The sequence below is a fragment of the Anabrus simplex genome, chromosome 1 (genome assembly GCF_040414725.1).
Source record: "Anabrus simplex isolate iqAnaSimp1 chromosome 1, ASM4041472v1, whole genome shotgun sequence".
Lineage (NCBI taxonomy): Eukaryota > Metazoa > Arthropoda > Insecta > Orthoptera > Tettigoniidae > Anabrus > Anabrus simplex.
This window is the reverse complement of record NC_090265.1, coordinates 613,017,505-613,039,058: the sequence shown is the minus strand read 5'-3', so window position 1 is coordinate 613,039,058 and position 21,554 is coordinate 613,017,505. Positions and strand designations below refer to the sequence as shown.

The 21,554-nt window shown below is 41.3% G+C and overlaps 1 protein-coding gene across 1 annotated transcript in view; it reads left to right on the top strand.

Moving 5' to 3' along the window:
- The window catches only part of LOC136881917 (myb-like protein X), a 116,645-nt gene that overhangs the window by 6,042 nt on the left and 89,049 nt on the right, over positions 1–21,554 (top strand). Inside the window, exons 2-3 of the mRNA XM_068229111.1 lie at positions 5,932–6,411; positions 6,877–7,070. Coding sequence (XP_068085212.1) covers positions 5,932–6,411; positions 6,877–7,070 — 674 coding nt within the window. The remainder of the gene's footprint in view (positions 1–5,931; positions 6,412–6,876; positions 7,071–21,554) is intronic.

The following is a 21,554-nucleotide window of genomic DNA, read 5'->3' as shown; positions in this document are numbered from 1 at the left end:
TCTACACTGCCATCTTATCTTATAGCCTTAAATATCTCACACTTCACTTTATGATTCACACACGTTCTTAATTAATTCATAAATATCATCAATTAATCAGCACATGCCGAAGTTAGAGTGAGGGTGTAGATTGCAAGAAACTACTCTACTAAAAAAAATGTAAAGACTTAGCTCGTCAGATGTTATGTTTGATTTGGTTGTCACTCCATTCCTTGGTTGTGGTTAGACCCTCTGTTAGGATCTGGATCTCCGGTTGGACAATGTCTTCCCGGTCATCGGCTGGTCATCCGGCCGGCTGGTCCATTCCTCATCGGTTGGTCATCTGGCTGGCCGGTCCATTCCTCATCGGCTGGTCATCTGGCTGGCCGGTCCATTCCTCATCGGCTGGTCATCTGGCTGGCCGGTCCATTCCTCATCGGTTGGTCAACTGGCGGGCCGGTGCCTATCCCCAGTTCAGTCCATCATGTAGATTTAGCAAGCAGTCATCATTCCAAATCTGCAGACAGCGTAGAAAATTCCTTTTGCGGAGCAATCAGTCATGATGTATTCCATTGTTCTACTGCTTATTCTTAATGACGAAATTTTCTTCAGTGGGGATAAATTCTCCGTATATATATATTAATTTATAACAACAGGGGTAACTTTCTTCCCATACAAAATTATCGGTTCTCCGATATAGTGAGTCCTTCTTCGCCAATCGCAGAGTGGTTGCTCACCGGATCCAAGTCAGATGTATCTCACCGCGATTTACTTATTTTTATAATATCTCGTCTCTTTTATAATGTACGCCGGTGAATTATTTTGTCAGATTTGATCGTCGATCGTAAAATAGTCAGTATCTTCTTCAGAAGTTTAGGATAATCTTCAGATGTAAAGCTTAGCTTGTACTTGCGTCTTTCTTCTGCCGTTGAAATTTTTAGAGTATATTTTTTTAACAATTAGTCCGCTGCTATATTTTTTTATAAAGCAATCCAACTGAGCCTCTACTGCCCTGCAGTGTCTTCCAAATCAGTCCGTTCCGTGACGTGCATGGTCTCCTATATACCGTATTAATGAGAAGTTCATTGCCTTAATAGATCGCATGGGCCATACCTTCCTACGCCGCCATTTTGTAAATGGTCTACGAGATGCGAACGGGCACATCACTAATAATTGATATCTGTGTTGCACCCATCATTTCTCTTAAATTGACTACAACTCAGTAGCCAGAAGTAATTTAATCATCTAAAATTCACTGCAAACTGTCCTAATTGTATTACAATAATTGTATTACAATTCTTATCATACAGCACTTGTCGATGTTGTAATATTAATGATTTGGCTACTTGGTCATTTACTGGTATTTGGTATATGAGTGTAATCATAACTACGTATTACGCGAAGAACTGTAAGTTATCAGCATCGTGAAGTAAAATGTATTGAATATCCCTAAGATTTCGTAGTTTATGTGAATGAAACGTTCATGGGTACTTCCACTTCTCAGGTAGAGACGAATAACTGCTATAAATCAGTATCATACGAAATAGTTATCTTCTAATTTATTTATAATGTCTGTCTGTTAGGTCATCAGCCCAGAGGCTGGTTGGATCCTCAAATTGCATCACCAAAGGCTGTGCAGTTATAGGAAAACCACAAAAACCAATGGCAGAGCCCAAATGAGGCGTACTAGGCAAGATGAGGAGTGAGGTAGTTTGCCATTGCTTTCCTCACTGGACCAGAAGGTGCTACTGCAGCACGACTGATCCCATGAGCAACACCTTTCATAACATTCAGATACTATTTGTGCTCCAAATGTCATTACTCAGCACCACTCATACACCAGCAGCTTCCATATTGTCACAGCCATGGATGAGACTGGGACTTTGGTGGAAGCTACACTTTGCTCTGGCCTGTGCCAAGAGACGGATACAAAAATACTGCATCCATCAAGAAATGGCAACAGGCTGTTATTTATAATACCTTCAGTAATTCCTTTCAGCAAGTTCTTACCATTACCTGCCAATAATATATCCTAGTATAGCTAAATTCTGTTACTAGTAGGGTAATTTTATTCTGCATTCAATCTTCATGAATTTCAGTTCAGATTTTTGTCCGTAGTGCCATATTAAGGAATTAGCTTCCACTGCAGGTGTGAACGCCTGATATAGTTATAAGTTATAGTTATAAGCTGTTATAAAACAAATCAATGACAATGTTATTGCTAACAATGTTAGAAACACCTCGTTCACAACCAAATAGTACTTCGAAACCCGAAAGGTATGTTACACGAATTGTAGTCAATAGTTTGCATCGTCAAACGCATTCTGCATTGCCTAAAATAGTTCGTCTTCATTACAAGAATGGACACATCGGACAATGAAGATGAAGTTTCATTGTTTGTTCTTCGCCGAATTTTCAGTTGATGCTGTCAGCATCTATGTAGTCCCATTCCACAAGGTTGATTTTGGACATGCCCTCCCCTGTCCTTAGTCTACTCAGAGATTTCCATACAGTCCAGTTTTCATTTTAGTCAGATGGTAAACTTTCCACTACTGCCATCAGTCCCGGGATATTGTGGGTCATGGTTTTCCGTAACTTTTATCTTGCCTTATTACGTGATCAATTAGCTGACTTGATGTTCACAGGAAACTTTTCCTGGATTTGAGTTTTTCAACTGGGGAGTACATGACAATGCAGTAGATGAGGCCTTTACTCATTCGCAGCTACTTCTCTAAGAATAGAGGGTGGGGAAATCCCTGCACACTGATACAGCCTATGGGCTGGAGTAGACTTCAGGCAACCTATCACTAACCTACATGTCTCATTGAGGGCCACGTCCACCTGTTTGACATGAGACGAAAGTACCAAATCGGGCATGCATACTCTGCGACGGAGTAACATAGGGCCATAGGTGATTGTGCGGATAGTTCATGGTTGGCTTCCCCACTGTGATCCAGCCAATCTACAGAGCAGGTTATTTCGTGCGTAAACTTATATTTTTCACTTCATGCAATGCTTCTTAAATCAGAGCGTTCTTTCAAGCATTACCCCCAGATATTTTGCAGAGCCACATGTCTGCAGGTCTATACCTTAGCATGCTATTTCGAGCTTGTTATGATCGTCCTTAGTTGTCGGGTGAAAGATACACACCTGAGTCTTTGCAGGGTTAGGTCTTACGTGATTGGCACTGGAATAGCTAGGCAGACATTCAAGGGAGGTATTACGTTTCACACTCTTGTGTTCTGTGTGACCAGGGCAAGGTCTTCAGCATATAAACAGCTTATGGGAGTCTCAGGGTGCATGCACCGGAGCATCGGGCGGTGCAAGGTGAAGTTGACCAGAGTGCAGACCCCCACTCCTAGATTTTGAGCAATAGCGCTATCTCGCTCCTTCCCTACACATGTCTCGCTCACTCCACTTGTCTCATTTGTGTATATGTTGAAAAGTGTTGTACCCAAAACGCTTTCTTGGGGTAGATCATCTCCCTGCATCCTCCATCGGCCACTCTGCCCTTGGATGTCAACGACAATAACGTACGATTCTGGAGGAGAGTAGTAAAGAGATTGGTTAACACTCTCTCCTGTGACAGATCGTATACCTTTTCTGGAAGTATTTAGTGGTTGAGAGTATCGTACGCTGCTGAGAATCCCACAAAGGCCACACCTGTGAACTTGCGAGTTACGAATTCTGTACATCCTCTATAAATAGTGTTAGATTCATGAATTTCCCCGTGCATTTTACCCAGGGCGAAAACTAGATTGCTCTGGTATAATTAATTAGTCAATCGTAGGCAGGATGCGATTCAAAATAGGTCATTCCAGCAGTTTATAGAGAAACCTCCCTGAAAATTTCAAATTAAACTGAATATTAACGGAACATCTTGCCACGTGTTATGTACGCAGTGTCCTGTTGTATGGATATGAAAGCTGAATCATCAGAAAAAGCGACATTAAACATCCATAAGCTTTCTTGGCGTGGGCATGGAGCTTCTGGAACTTAAAAGTAGGCTAATATTACAAAGAAGGAAATTGTACGTCGGGTAGGGGAAGAGATGAATTAAGTTAAGAATAGATGGGACATACTGTGCAGTATATTCCTAAGCCAGTTTCCATAACAAAGCGTAACGAGTATCAGTTCCTTAAATTCGTTTGGCCTTTCAGTTCCCTTTGATATATGTAAATCTCCATTTATATTTACGCATGTCAGTAATCAAGAGATTATATACATAACGAACACATGGTCAACTTTGTTCGAGTTTGATGACATTTTATCTTCCTTGTGACAAAATCATCTCTTCTTCTTTTTTGTGCAACCTCCCTTGCGCAAAATTTGTATCCACCATAACGTAGGCTTTGAGAATCATTTTCTTTCCTTTTCTTCCCCTTTCTCTTTAAATATAAAAGGTACAGAACTAGATGAGGCCGCAAAACTAGTTATAAATACATGATTGTGGCGGTGCTTAGTAAATTCACAGAGGTTTACAGACTGAACGCTGAAAGGCATAATATCCATAATGAAGATACATGTTGAACATTCCATCATTCCTATAAATGCTAAATGTCACTCTGACTTAATTTCATTTCATATTATGGTAATATGATTGTTTAACACAACAATCAATAGCATAGTATTATCAAATTTACACAGTTTTCTCTTTTCACTTCCTTCTAGCAACATAATACAATAAAATTTTGGTGGGCCGATGACCTAGATGTTAGACCTCTTTAAAAGACAAGCATCATCATCTTAAAATCTTGGTTAGCTTTAGTACAAATTAGTAATTAATTCCCCCATATTTATGCTATACAACATAAAGTGTGATGATTTCACGATGCACATGGTATAAAATTTCATTCGAAGGTGCTCTATACTCTCAGTTACTGACATATTCTAACACATAATATGTGTGAAATAAGTGCATACTTATTATGAACTAGAAGGCCCGTAAGGAAATTCATTGTAAAGACTGGGCACTAAATAAGGTAGAATGGTTAGCCCAGGGCCTTTCAGGGTGCATGCACCAGAGCATTTGGCGGTGCAAGGTGCAAAACACGATATCGCTAGGTTGACCAGAGTGCAGACCCCCACTCCTCGATTTTGAGCATTAGCGCTGTCTCTCCCCCTCCCTACACAAGTCTCGCTCGCTCCACTTGTCTCCCCGTCCCACACTATCATCCGAGCGTAGTTGAGCCGAGCTTAGCCAAGTTGTCCCGAGACAAAACGCTGGTCCGAACCGAGCTGAGTCGGACCGCTGCATGGTGTACAGAATCTCTGCAGGGCGTTTGAAGGGCCCTGGGTTAGTCCCATTATTATTGCTAGAAGGAAGTGAAAAGAGAGATATTCATTTCAGCTTTAGGCTGAGTAAACCCCTTTGTCCGAGTGCTTCTCAAGAAGACTTCTTTCTAGATTTCTTCTTTCCAGATATGGAGTCTAACCCATTTTCTTTCCAGTGAATCAGTTAATGCCTCTGCCAGGTCTAACCTTTTACTTTAACCAATAAAACTCTAAATCAATTTATGAGTAATTTATACCGTAATCCGATAAATGGATTGTAAAAGTTTCTTCAGCAGACATCTGGATTCTTAGAAATGGGCATGCTAATTTGTTCGGTACACGATAAGATATAGGATATGCCATTAAGAATTCCCCATTTAATTCACATCCATTACTTAGTTTTTGTTGTAGACCTATCATATTGCCACATACACATAACTAACAATTAATAGAGAGTGTCACACAATGATTTTGTTAATGTGTGAGGCAATATTTAGTTGTAAGAGGGAAGAGAAGCCAGGGGGTGATTCTCCTCTACAGCGCTTTCTAATTCACAGGTACTTGGAATAAAGTCTATTGAGAAGGGTATTGATGAGGATTTACTGTGTATACATAATAGTATAATGTATTTAGCAGGAGCCCAACTTATTTTGTATTTGGTCTTTATATCTGTTGCAGTTGGGCAGCCAGAGTTTACCAACGAGGATTTGGAGGATGAGCTAACGGAAGTGCGTCCTTTAGACATACCCCTACAACTCCTTGAAGTAGATGATGACGATGACGATACACTCCATTACGTCACCAGCACGCCGTGGACATTGGCGCGTCCCGACGTTTACTTCGGCGAGGACAATGCCTACGTACATAACCACGACCGGGATGAAGATAGCGAACATAGCGGAGACAGCTCAACAACACCTGCCACCTACAGAGATGATGATGACGACGAAGAGGATGAAGACGATGACGACGATGATGATGACGATGAGAATGCAGATGAAAATGACAGCGATGATGAAGATGAGGATGAAGATAATGATGACAGCGAGGAAGACTTAAAGGCAGACGAAGACGGGATGAACACTAGGAAAGCTGCGACTCTTCAAGTCCCTAATGAAGACGAGAGATTACATCCTACGCCATCAGGTTGTATTCATAGTAATTAAGTTCGAAATTGTCATTTTCAATCACAAAACTAACTTCTCATATCTAACAGCAGTCAAACAATTCATGTATTGCGATAATTCAGAATAAATTGCACTTCATTTGATCAAACTACACTGACAGAAAAATATCCAAAGACCGAGAATGGGTTATGCTAGATTAACGAACGTTGGTAGGTGTATTTATGCATCTGAAAGATGACGTTGATTCAGATTTCCCACACATCGCATTAGCGTCGTGCTAGTAACGGTCCCATGACGTTCCACATCAGGTTTGCTTTAATTACGGGCAGTACTATTCGAGAGCATTAGGTATCTGTGAAATTTGACAGAAAGACTGTGAGTGGGCCAAGAATGCCTTTACGGCGACCTAGAGCCCAGTATCAACAGCTCACTGTGGTTGAACGAGGCCGTATAACAGGGCTGCTGTGAAGGTGGATTTTCCTTCCGCGCTTTGCAGAACGACTTCGCAGGAATGTCTTCACTGTGTATGCGTGCTGGCAGCAGTGGTCACGAGAAAGTACGCTCGCAAGAAGACCGGGCTCCGGACGTCCCCGTGGCACCACCGAGAGGGAGGACCGCCGTATTCGGCGTATGGCTGTGGTGGAGCGGACTGCGTCTACAGCAGAAATTCGAGCGGCAGTTGGCACCACAGTGAGGCAATGAACTGTTCAAAATCGGTTACTTGAAGGACAGCTCCGGACCAGACGCCCTGCGGCGTGTATTCCACATACATAAAACCAACCGCCCTCTGCGACTTCAGTGGTGTCAAGAGGGAGCTCATTGGAGGATAGAGTGGAGGTCCGTTGTGTTTTCCGATTAAAGCCGGTTCTGTCTTGGTGCCAGTGATGGCCGTTTGTTGGTTAGAAGGAGGCCAAGTGAGCGCCAGCATTCCACCTGTCTGCGGCGTCGACACACTGGACCTACACAGGGAGCTCTGGTCGGGGGAGCAATTTCCTATAACAGCAGGAGTACTCTCGTGGTTTAGCCACGCACTCTGACTGCAGATATGTACGTCTGTCTCGTGATTAAACCTGCTGTACTGCCATTCATGTACAGCATTCCCGTGGGTAATTTCCAGCAGGATAATGCACGCCCCGATGCCGCTGTTGTAACCCAACGCGCTCTACAGAGTGTCGATAAGTTGTCTTGGCCTGCTCGATGTCCCGGTCTGTCCACAATCGAGCACGTGTAGGATATCATGGACGACAACTCCAGCGTCATCCACAACCGGCATTAACCGTCCCTGTATTGATCGACCAAGTGCAACAGGCATGGAACTCCATCCCACAAGCTGACATCCGGCACCTGCACGACATAATACGTGCATCATTTGCATACCAGTATTCAACAGTCAGTGGTAGAGTGTCGGCTACCGGGTTCCAAGATGCCGGGTTCAAACCCGGCAGAGGCAGTCGGATTCTTGATGGGCGGAATAAAGTGCATTCGACAATCCATGTCGTACGATGTCGGCATGTAAAAGATCTCTGGTGACACATTTGGTGTTTACCCGACAAAATTAATTTAATCTCAGACATACACGCCAAAGAGATTTTCGGTTTCATCGGTCTGCCATTTAGTTGGCCTAGAGTAAAACGGAACATCGAAATTGACGAGCAGACAGTCAAATGGCGTCAAAATGTAATGTCTGCACACGGTAGCTGTGGCCATACGATTATTATTTATTATTTATTATTATTATTATTATTATTATTATTATTATTATTATTATTATTATTATTATTATTATTATTATTATTACAGGTTAAATAGACCAGCATGGCATATTTTCGATGGCTTTACTTGCGCGTATATTAACCTGTAGTCGTGTACCTTCAATCAATTAAATATGTTGTCTCGACAATTATACTGGCAAAATTTCCGTATTAAGTATTCCTTATTTCATAGTGTTGGGATTTTTTTCCCGCCAGTGTATCTTTACATCGGTGTACTTTTCGAGGACTTTGCTGCATGGGAGTGAAATCTGGATGGACTTGGGATATCTTATTCATAACTTAGAAAAAAACGGACATGAATGCGGCGAGAACGGTCGCTTGTACACACAATGGCAGGGGGCGGGGGGTTAATCGAAATGAGAGATAAGGCTTAATAAGGAGTGAACTCGACGGATGAATCCGTATTTATGAACAGCATCGGTGTTTGGGCCATTTGAGGTGAATGGAGGAGGATAGGTTACCAAGGAGAATAATGGACTTGGTCATGAAGGGTAAGGTATGTAGAGGGATACCAAGGTGAATTTGTTCATAATGATAGAATGATGAGAGATGTGGAACTAAACGAGGCCACAGATCTAATTAGTTGAGAGATGTTTGCAGACTGAACGCTGAAAAACGTAACAGTCTGTAATGATGTATGTATGTATGTATGTATGTATGTATGTATGTATGTAGTTATCTGAAAGTTTAGGGCCACATTGTAATTTGAAAATATATAACCCTGTCATTTTATTATTAGGTTCAATAACAATGCTTTTAACTGTTATTTAACAATGGGAAGCGAGCATTTGTTTGGCCCGAAAGAGGCGTTTATACAGCGATGGTTATCCCCTTCTAGACAATTGTATATATTTTTAAGCAAGCGAAAAATTTTGACTTTTTGACAATACTATTTGTTATTTATTTATTTATTTATTTATTTATTTATTTATTTATTTATTTATTTATTTATTTATTTATTTATTTATTTGCTATTTGTTTAAAGTCGTACCGACGCAGATAGGTCTTATGGCGACGATGGGACATGGAAGGGCTAGGAGTGGGAAGGAAACGGCCGCGGCCTTAATTAAGGTACAGCCCCAGCATTTGCCTGGTGTGAAAATGGGATACCACTAAAACCATTTTCAGGGCTGCCGACAGTGGGGTTCGAACCTACTATCTCCCGAATACGGGATATACTACTAAAAATTACTGAATAACTGTGTTGCAATTTTTATTTATTTCTGGATTATTTCTAACATATTATATTATAAATAAGCAAGGATGAAATATGCCTTGAAAAATTATTTTTGTAAACGGCAGAGCATTTGCTGAGTTTTTTCCAAGACAAGCATCTAGCGCACCGCGGCTTACATAGCAGTGTTCCTTAAGATCCGCTCTGTAAGCGGGACATGACATGACATAATCAGCATCTTCAGAGGCACGATGGCGAGATCTGGCTAGCGTATAAATAGCATTGACTCCTCCTGATCGACCTAATCCTTCACAGAGGTCGCGAAAATAATTGCTTTTTGCGGGTGCTACTGTTCGCTTAGTGACAGATTTGAACTCCATCTAGCGGACCAGATCGGTGTCACTTCTTGACCTCGCCATTGCATCATCTTTGTTCACTAAACGCATTCCCGCATGAGAATAATTATCCTGAAATCAAAATTTACCGTGAAGTAGTCCGGCTGCACGACTAACTTACTAACATGCCGGTCTTTGGCCCAGGGGATTCCTAGTTCTATTTGCAGTTAGGTCTTTGGTTATTTAGTCTGGCGTAGGAACTGGTGGTTTCTCCTGCGTTTAACAGTAGATTTCATCCTAGGTCGTGCCCCATTCTTGCAGACGCGAATTTCTCCAAGGTCCACAATTCGAAAAGTGGCATGAAGGAAAAGTTCATCTCCAATGAATTAAATCCACCTCAAGTGGCGTTCACATTCATGCCCATGGTAGTATTCATAATTTAGTTACACTGGGCAATACTTAGGTTAATGTTAGTTACAGGCAACCAAAACGGCCAATGTAATGTTTACAATTAGCTTTCCGTCGCACCGACAAAGATAGGTCTTACGGTGACGATGGGATAGGAAAAGTAAAAAAGAAATGGAAATGGCGTATGGCTTTTAGAGGCGGGAGATCCCAGGACGGGTTCGGCTCGCCAAGTGAAGGTCTTTCGATTTGACTCCCATAGGCGACCTGCTCGTCATGATGAGGATGAAATGATGATGAAGACAACACATACACCCAGGCCCCGTGCCAGGGAAATTAACCAATGATGGTTAAAATTCCCGATCCTGTCGGGAATCGAACCCGGGACCCCTGTAACCAAAGGCCAGCACGCTAACCGTTTAGCCATGGAGCCGGACATAGGAAAAGTATAGGACTGGGAAGGAAGCGGCCGCGGCCTTAAGTAGGCTACAGCCCCAGCATTTGCCTCATGTGAAAATGGGAAAACACGGAAATGAGCCAATATATTAGTGCATGTTAGTTAAGGCATACAAAAATTGCTAATGTATAAATACAAAATTATATTCTCTCATGGGTAGGCTGCGGATGTACGATAAGATGCGAATTACCAGCAATTTGTTATCGATATTTATGGGTAGGCTGCGGATGTACGATAAGATGCGAATTACCAGCAATTTGTTATCGATATTTATTTGGAAGCCTTTTTATAATCTAAATGTTTGAAGAGAATCAGTGAATCGTTGTATAAAAATCTTCGGTGAGCAAACGCACAATCCTCCAATATATATGACATCAAGCAAAGCAAAGCAAAGTCACCTCCGTACAGGCCATGAAGGCGCTTGGACGAGTGGAAGGTAAAGGCTTCCACCATTGTTAACCTCGGCACGTGATGGGGTAGAGTGGTTAGCTCTACGCCCGGCCTTCTTTGTCCCCAGGAATTAACCTGGTACTCATTTTTGGTGTAGGCTGAGTGAATCTCAGGGCCATATGCACCTCCGGAAGTAGAAATCTCGTTTTTTAAATTTTACGACTTCCTGACGGGGATTCGAACCCACGTCCCTCCGGGCGAACCGAGCACGCCTTTACCGCCTCGGCCAGGCAGCCCGTAATCTATATGACATCGCGGGAGCAAAGGCGCCCAGTCTATCCCAGTACCTCCCACTTCTCCATGGGCCTTCATGGCCTGTAAGGAGGCGAGTTTGCTTTTTTATGCTTGGCTGATTAGGCAACTACCTGTTAAAGAAAATACTATCAGCATGAATACATATATATCTGATTATTAGTGTTAAACCTAACACCGTCAATTTTCTCATCCAGTTTGTTGAGCTACTCATATACAGTATACCATACATACTCTATTGAAGGATAAGAAAAGTTAAGTATATTTAGGCAAGGAGATTGTGATGCAGTATTATTCTATATCAGAAAGTAGGATCAAGTTACATGGCGCGTTTTTTCTACAGAAGTCATAACGTATATGAACCATATTTCTCTCTTTCTGTCGTCTCATAAATGGCCAGCTATTCAATAAATAACCACTCCTTGAACGTCATTACGCATTGCAAGTGGGTAACTTAAGTGTCAATTACAATGACTGTATCTATATCACTGTTAAATAAGTTTCCTGTAAAACTATTTTAATTGATATGTGACAGGGATGCGCACACGAAGTCAGGAGATTTTTAAATAAATAAATATACCATCAAGCTTAAAATAGAGGAATACAGGGAACTGTGGATCGAATGATAAACATTCTTTTGCCGATCTGATTTTCCTGTCATCTCAATTTGATGAAAGCCTCTGTAACCAGAAGCACGAAGAAGAACTTAGGATCTGGCAATACTCTTCTACAAAGTTGTATTCAGAATTGGGACTAAACATATAGGAACATACAAATGGATTGATATTTTTTTCTATTACAGTACTTATTGCTGTTTGCAGATTTTCCAGAACATTTCGTATCCCCTTGATTTGGGTATATTAGTAGCATTGTATTTCTTCTTGCGTTTATATCTCAGTTCTTCAGTTTACATGTAATAATAATTTTCTTAACTGTGTCAAACTTTTTGGACATGCTTTATTTGGTTTTAACAAGCGGTCGTTACGATAACGTTGCTCAGTAGAGGAAGTTTAGTGTGGCACAAAGCAGCATGGCAGCCAAGTATCGTATATTAGATTAGCAATACAAACTCGACGATGTTATCGCTCTGCCCAGAAACTGAAATGAAGATAAAATCATTAACATGCACGTCACATCCTCACATTATAACATACAAGTTCAAATCGTGCGTCCTTATTTGAAATGCGAACACGTACTCAAGAGGTTTCGTTATATGTACAGTTTTCAACACACGCATGTTTACTTTATAAGCACCATAAAACAACACAACAATGAATAATATTGAAGTTAATGTCGGGTATGAATCAGAAAACTTCCGTGATGAACTATCCCTTCTTACTCTCATGGACGCCTTGGGCCGGTGATTACTGGTCCTTTACTTACTGGGCGAGTTGGCCGTGCAGTTAGGGGCGCGCAACTGTGAGATTGCATCCGGGAGATAGTGGGACTGTCGGGAGCCCTGCAGATGGTTTTCCGTGGTTTCCCATTTTCACACCAAGCAAATGCTGGGGCTGTACCTTAGGGCCACGCTGTTTCCTTCCCACTCCTAGTCCATTCCTATCCCACTGTCATCATAAGACCGATCTGTGTCAGGGCGACGTAAAACAAGTTGAAAAAATCCTTTATTTCATAAACAATCAGGGCCGTAATTAATGTGATACGGGCCCAACTGTCAAAATAAAAATTTGGTCCCTTTCAAGCAAAATGTAAGAGCTGCGAATAACCAATATAAATTTAATTACAGCAGGTAGATAATATGCAATATAATGTCAAATTATACAAAAAAAAGGAGATTATTTACTTTTTTAAGGTTATTAAAATATAATTTTGTTTTATTCGGCTGTCTCCGTGGTTTAACGGCTAAGCTGGTGAACCATACACCAATAATTTTTTGTACTTAAAATGGGTTTGCTTAAAATTGGTATCATTTTACAGTAACCACGGAATTCTACTCTGTAACTGATACCAAGGTCTCAGTTAAAACAATGTATTCTATTAAAACACAGAACAACCTACGAACAAAAGTGAATAAAAAACTGTTCAAATAAAGCTTGAAAAATATCGAACAGCACATCTGATAGTCTCCACGCAAAAAGAGCGAAACAAAATTGACTGACAATGAGTGTTACAACACCTACTTCTTATTGTCGTTGAATAAAGTGTAGTAAAAGTTAATGTTCAGCAAAATTTCTGCTTAATACGATCTCATGAAGATGATGATGCTTGTTGTTGAAAGGGGCCTAACATCTAGGTCATCGGGGTCCCTAATGGTAAGAAATGAGACGAAATGTAATGACAATTTAAATGTTCAAGATCATCCACTGACCAGAATATAAAACGTGATGATGAAGAATGAATGTATGGATATGAATTTCAAACAATCAGTGAATCCGACCGAGAACTTACCATAAACAATAGTATTACCAAGAGACTGCTTCTAAAGCACAATCCTGAATCGAGGATGCTTGTTGACTAAAGGAGTCCAAAATCCAGGTCAACGGCCCATTATAATCTTACTTATCGCTAGTAAAGTAGAACCATGGTATATCTCACGTTGCGATTCTAATCAAAAGTAACGTAGACTCACGGTGCTCTACACATTGTGCTACTACTAACAAGTTTTGTACTTCGCACAGGTAACGCAGACCTATGGGGTTTGTCACATAATGGTGCCACTCATAGGCAACGCAAACCCATGGTGTTCCTCACATAGGTGTGTTAACCACGAGCGCCGGTATTCCTGTGGTGTTCCTTATATACTGGGTACTAATCCCAGGCAACGCTCACCCACGGTGTCGCTGATATAGTGGTACTAATCACAGACAACGCCCAGACTCCTGCTGTTTCTCACAATGGTACTAATCACAGGTACTGGAAAACCCACACAGACTCCCCTTCTGTTGCTACCAATTAGAAACCTATTGTGTACCTAACATAGTGGTGCAACTCGCAAGTAAAGGCGACCCATGGTGTTCCACGCGTGATGCTACTAATCACAAATAGTTTCATGGTTCTAATGCAACCAGGCATTGGTCGGCACTTTTAGTCGCCTCTTACGACAGGCAGGGGATACCATGGGTGTATTCTTCCTACGCACTTCCACCCACAGGGGTAATACGATCTCAGATGCACTACACATCAAGAAAGTATCATTTTCTAACTAATATGGGATATTTTGGTGTCAGTTTCCATTGCTGTAATGATTTCTAAATAATTTGGTGCAGGTCTTTTGTGAGGAGCATGTCGCGTTGTTGCGATAGACGACAAGGGCAAGCATTGCTTACTGCTGTGCTGTAATAATTACTGGTAGATGCAACCTAATGGCAATTCCTCTACGTACAAATTGTGAAACAAATTATTTAGACTGATTCTACAAAACTACTCGGACTATTTCCATGCAGAGTGACATTAGGCTAGATATATATCATTTTGAATATGTTTTGCGAGGTGTCTGCAGGGCCCCTTGAAGTCCGGGCCCGCCTGCATTGCTGGTCCTCCAGGCCCTAACATGACGCCTGTAACAAATAGGCCTAATTACTTTATCTGGAGATAACCATAGGTTTTAAAGCGTCACAATATCGAACCACCCTTACAAACTAAGATTAGGACCCTCGGCAGTAGCGGAGATTACGTGGGGTGGGGGCGAGGGGGGCAGTCACACCCCACCCACTTTTTGGAGAACATACTACATTTTATTCGCATTTTTGCCGGCTGAAACTAGGAATTATAGGAATTATTTAATAAAAGTCACTTGTACAAGCCCTCTTGTCTTATCAACTAATTATTTCCTTTTTTTCGTTAATTATTAACAAATTAATAGACATACGCACAAAATGTCGTTCGTCCCGGCTAACCAATTTGTATAGTGCCACAGAAAGTAGTGGAGACGTGCAGTAAGGGTAGCAGGAGGGTATATATATATATATTGTCAAGGTCATGGACACTGAGGTATGATTCACCCGCTTACCACGCGCATTCGTCAGTTTGGCATTCTCTTCAGTGTCTGTTAGTTTCTTAGTGTGTAGTCAAATACTAAATGATTATAATTGTATAATCACTGCGTACTTCTGTTTAATTGTAATAAATGCGTAATATTGTTCCTTTGTTGAAAGGTACATTGTGAAGTATTGCATCAAAATTAAAAAACCACACACACATTATCATTATAGACCGTTATGCCTTTCAGCGTTCAGTCTGCAAGCCTCTGTGAATTTACTAAACGTCGCCACAATCCTCTATTTAAAATAGTGTTGTGGCCTCATTTAGTTCTATACCTCATCTTTAAATCGTTAGAAACTGAGTGTAACCATCGTCGTCTTGGTCTCCTTCTACTTCTCTTACCCTGCATAACAGAGTCCATTATTCTCCTAGATAACATATCCTCCTCCATTCGTCTCACATGACCCCACCACCGAAGCCGGTTTATGCGTACAGGTTCATCCATCGAGTTCAATCCTAACTTAGTCTTTATCTCCTCGTTCCGAGTACCCTCCTGCCATTGTACCCACCTGCTTGTACCAGCAATCATTCTCGCTAGTTTCATGTCTGTTACTTCTAACTTATGAATAAGGTATCCTGAGTCCACCCAGCTTTCGCTCCCGTAAAGCGAAGTTGGTCTGAAAACAGACCGATGTAAAGATAGTTTCGTCCAGGAGCTGACTTCCTTCATACAGAATACTGTTGTTCGTAACTTCGAGCTCACTGCATTAGCTTTACTACACCTTGATTCAATCTCACTTACTACCATATATTACCATCCTGGGAGAATGCAACAACAACAACAACAAAACAACTATTATTACTGCACTTAAATTGGTAAACTCTCAACCTTTACCGCTCTGTCGAAATTCAAATTTACCATTCTGTAGCCTGTTTCTTCATTTTTGATGTATAAAACACCCCCCCACCCCTCTCTCGTCCACTATATCCCACAAACCTGAGTACTGTCTGTATATTTTTTCCCCCACGCTTTTAATCTCCAATCGCCCATACTGACCCTCGGAATCCCGTTTCCGACATGTACCGTATTTCCTGTTTGCCAGGGAGGGTTTATATTGGGACCAAGTTGAAAGAACGTACGGTAGGTATTCTTGCCTCATTCATCCTCAAAACTCTGCAGTGGAGTAGCACAGACTCTTCTTTTTCGATGAAATGAAATGTCGTATGGCTTTTAGTGCCGGGATATCCCAGGACGGGTTCGGCTCGCCAGGTGCAGGTCTTTCTATTTGACTCCCGTAGGCGACCTGTGAGTCGTGATGAGGATGAAATGATCATGAAGACAACACATACACCCAGCCCTCGTGCCATTGGAATTAACCAATTAAGGTTAAAATCCCTGACCCGGGCGGGAATCGAACCCTGGACCCTCTGAACCGAAGGCCAGTATGCTGACCGTTCAACCAACGAGTTCCTTTTCGATCATAAAGTGAAGATGAAGAAATTCTTCTTCTAACTACCGCCCTCCAATGTCATGAATGTATTGGGAAGCTGTATTGATAACTAGCAAGATGCCCGTGCTTCTCTACGGTTTTAAACTGAAAGTTATTATTCAAAGTTTTACATATTGGAGAGTCCACTACCGAGCTCGATAGCTACAGTCGCTTAAGTGAGACCAGTATCCGGTATTCGGGAGATAGTAGGTTCGAACCCCACTGTCGGCAGCCCTGAAAATGGTTTTCCGTGGTTTCCCATTTTCACACCAGGCAAATGCTGGGGCTGTACATTAAGGCCACGACCACTTCCTTCCCACTCCTAGCCCTTTCCTGTCCCATAGTCGCCGTAAGACATATCGTCGGTGCGACGTAAAACAAGTAGCAAGAAAAAAGGAGAGTCCACTGTCAGCTGAGCCTGTAAAATACGCCCTCCGTTCGTACGTCAAACGGTTTTGGTGGAATGATTATTTGTTTTCTGATCTAACACTAATTTGAACCCCATACGGAAGAAATTAAATATTTAAAACCCTATCTTATTCAACATCTAGGATGTAAAAGCCACCAATCGGTGAAATTTTGATTTTGTACGTCGAACAGTAATGGAGGAATGAATCGTTTTTAAAAGGGCTTTTAAATCTTAATTAACATCTAGGATACAGAAGACAAACCTTCATAGAAAAATCTATGCTCGTGACTGAAACGGTTTCGGAGGAAATGCCATTGTGTTTTTGAGAGTCGAGCACGGTCTAAACCCCTTAGGCGAGAAATATTTTGAAGTATAGCCTATGATATTTTACACCCAAAACATAAAATAAAAACCCTTAAAAATATAACATTGTCAAACGGTTTTGGAGGGAGGAATAATTTCATTTAATACTCCAGGGGTGGAACGTTTAAACAAATTTCCTATTTCACACCTAGGATTTAAAATATATACCTCCATTTGGAATTTTGTTTTCGTACGATAAACAGTTTCGGGGAAGCAATGAATATATTTGTTTTCGGATCTTATCCCCCATTTAACTCTTGGAGGGTTAAATTTCTTTCAAACGTTCTCTTATTTAACACTAGGACATCATTTGAAATTTTAACTTCGTAATTCAATCGATTTCATATAAATGTATATTTCTTTCATCATTCCCCACCCTCAGTCAAAATCCTTTCAGGGTGTATTGTTTTAAGTCCGCTTCTTATTTGTATTTTTATAAAAATAATTCAACTCCTTTTACAGCCCCCTTAAGCTGATTCTACCCTTCGCCCCCCCCCCAATACCAATTTTCGCGTTGAAACATCCTTCATTTTTGGAGGTATGCGTATCCGCATACAAAGAATACAACTCATTTTTAATTCATTTACCCCCTCCCTTTATTGGATTTTCCGAAAATAAAAATACAAATTTACATGTCTGTAAGATATTTAGTTTTTGAGATATAAGTATCCTCACGAATATAATTCAACTCCCTTTTCAGTCCTGCTTGTAACGCCCCATTAAGTGTTATTTCCGAAAACAAAAAATGCATGCTACTTTATTTTTGTAAGATATTAAAAATATCAATTTATACGCCCGTCAAATGTTACGTTTTTGAGATATACTGTAGATAAGCTCATTTTAAAAATTTACCCCCCTTAACACGTCCCTTTATGTGGATTTTCAGAAAGTAAGTTATGCGTGTTCCTTTACATTTACAGAATATTCCATATACCAATTCTCACGTCTGTAACATGTTACGTTTTGAGATATAATGTAGGCCTAGATATACTCATTTTAAAAATTCACCCCGTTTGTCACTCCTGTTCACTTCCCCTTAAATAGATTTTCGAAAAACAAAAACGACGTGTGTCTTTATTTTCAATGGAGATTCTAAATACCTATGTTCATGACTGTAACATCTTCAGTTTTTGAGATATAAATATCCCCATAAATGGTACTCAACCATTTTTTCACTTTTTTCGCCCCTCTGAAGAGGAATTTCTGAAAACAAAAAATGCGTGTTTCTTTATATTTAATGGAGATTGCAAATACCATATTTTCACGCCTTTAAACTGATCCTTTTTTGAGATATACGTAAACTAATTTTAAAAAATTCATCCCTCTTTTCACACCCATAGCGACGAAATATCAAAAAATTCTCCCTTAATGAGCACCTACGTTGTAATAAAAACATATCCCCTAAATTTCATTTCTTTATGTCCAGTAGTTTTGGCTCGGCGATGGTCAGTCAGTCAGTCAGTCAGTCAGTCAGTCAGTCAGTCAGTCAGTCAGTCAGTCAGTCAGTCAGTCAGTCAGTCAGTCAGTCAGTCAGTCAGTCAGTCAGTCAGTCAGTCAGTCAGTCAGTCAGTCAGTCAGTCAGTCAGTCAGTCAGTCAGTCAGTCAGTCAGTCAGTCAGTCAGTCAGTCAGTCAGTCAGTCAGTCAGTCAGTCAGTCAGTCAGTCAGTCAGTCAGTCAGTCAGTCAGTCAGTCAGTCAGTCAGTCAGTCAGTCAGTCAGTCAGTCAGTCAGTCAGTCAGTCAGTCAGTCAGTCAGTCAGTCAGTCAGTCAGTCAGTCAGTCAGTCAGTCAGTCAGTCAGTCAGTCAGTCAGTCAGTCAGTCAGTCAGTCAGTCAGTCAGTCAGTCAGTCAGTCAGTCAGTCAGTCAGTCAGTCAGTCAGTCAGTCAGTCAGTCAGTCAGTCAGTCAGTCAGTCAGTCAGTCAGTCAGTCAGTCAGTCAGTCAGTCAGTCAGTCAGTCAGTCAGTCAGTCAGTCAGTCAGTCAGTCAGTCAGTCAGTCAGTCAGTCAGTCAGTCAGTCAGTCAGTCAGTCAGTCAGTCAGTCAGTCAGTCAGTCAGTCAGTCAGTCAGTCAGTCAGTCAGTCAGTCAGTCAGTCAGTCAGTCAGTCAGTCAGTCAGTCAGTCAGTCAGTCAGTCAGTCAGTCAGTCAGTCAGTCAGTCAGTCAGTCAGTCAGTCAGTCAGTCAGTCAGTCAGTCAGTCAGTCAGTCAGTCAGTCAGTCAGTCAGTCAGTCAGTCAGTCAGTCAGTCAGTCAGTCAGTCAGTCAGTCAGTCAGTCAGTCAGTCAGTCAGTCAGTCAGTCAGTCAGTCAGTCAGTCAGTCAGTCAGTCAGTCAGTCAGTCAGTCAGTCAGTCAGTCAGTCAGTCAGTCAGTCAGTCAGTCAGTCAGTCAGTCAGTCAGTCAGTCAGTCAGTCAGTCAGTCAGTCAGTCAGTCAGTCAGTCAGTCAGTCAGTCAGTCAGTCAGTCAGTCAGTCAGTCAGTCAGTCAGTCAGTCAGTCAGTCAGTCAGTCAGTCAGTCAGTCAGTCAGTCAGTCAGTCAGTCAGTCAGTCAGTCAGTCAGTCAGTCAGTCAGTCAGTCAGTCAGTCAGTCAGTCAGTCAGTCAGTCAGTCAGTCAGTCAGTCAGTCAGTCAGTCAGTCAGTCAGTCAGTCAGTCAGTCAGTCAGTCAGTCAGTCAGTCAGTCAGTCAGTCAGTCAGTCAGTCAGTCAGTCAGTCAGTCAGTCAGTCAGTCAGTCAGTCAGTCAGTCAGTCAGTCAGTCAGTCAGTCAGTCAGTCAGTCAGTCAGTCAGTCAGTCAGTCAGTCAGTCAGTCAGTCAGTCAGTCAGTCAGTCAGTCAGTCAGTCAGGACATGTTATTATATAGAGAGATGAAACATAACAATGGTTTCAACCGGGAGGAAGTGTGACAACAGATTGTCAGAGCTTGATGATCGTTAATCGCTACGAGATGGCAGAAGGATGGTCGCAATGGGTCACACAAATTGTGAGAGAGAGACAAATTGATATTGGTACAAATTCCTAGCTTTACGGCTGCTATAGAAATCCAGGCATCCACCCACCCCGTGCCATTTCATCTTGACTAGTAAATAGTTCTAACATAGGTCAACATACTTATAACGTCAACATGGCCCAATATCCCGAAAGTAGAGGAAAGCTTGGCACGTAAGGTTTTCTTCAGAAATTCAAAACGTTGTGAATCATTTCCCGCAAAGGAATAAATAGGACTGATTAAGACATTTTGTCACACTTTGCTAAATAAATCGGAATGGAGAACCTAGCAGTGACTGTGGTGACCAAATGACAGCTGTGTCTAGAAGCTATACTCTAGAACAGTCAGTGACAATATAACATTTCATTGCCCTGTCTCAGTCTCATGAAAGTGACTGAGGTATGAGCGATGCTATTAATGCCATTCCTTATACGGACAGTCTTTCTTATGAATGGTGTGAAAATGTTGCTCATTATTCAGCCAAGATGTCCCACTTCAAATAATTCATGAACTGTTAAGATATTTATTTATATATTTAATTAATTTATTTATTTATTTACCAATTTTTATTTATATATTTTATGCTTTTGTACGTGTCGAAGTCAGTCCGACTAGTTGGCTGAATGGTCAGCGTATTGCCCTTCGGCTCAGAGGGTTCCGGGTTCGATTCTCGGCCAGGTCGGCGATTTAAATCGCTTCTGATTAATTCTTCTGGCTCGGGGACTGGGTGTTTGTGTATGTCCAAACACTCTCCTCTTCATATTCAGACAACACACCACACTACCAACCACCACGCAAACACATAATAGTGATTACATCCCTCCTTACAGGGTTGGCGTCAGGAAGGGCATCCGGCCGCTAAACAGAACCCGCGACCCCACAATGTGGAAAATGTGGTTAAAGAGGAAGTACGTGGCGAAGTTGGGGCTCACGGCACTCCCTTACAACTTAGCCATAATTTGAATGTTATTAAGACTGTACACAATATCTAAAAACTACTTAATTGATTACCTAACTACTAATTAATGGAATAAAATAACGTTATAATAGTTATTTTGTTCACAATTAATATTATCTCTCTGCTTTATCTAATAAATATCTACATCATACTTGTTCTCATTCACACTAATTCATACAAGCTGTTCAC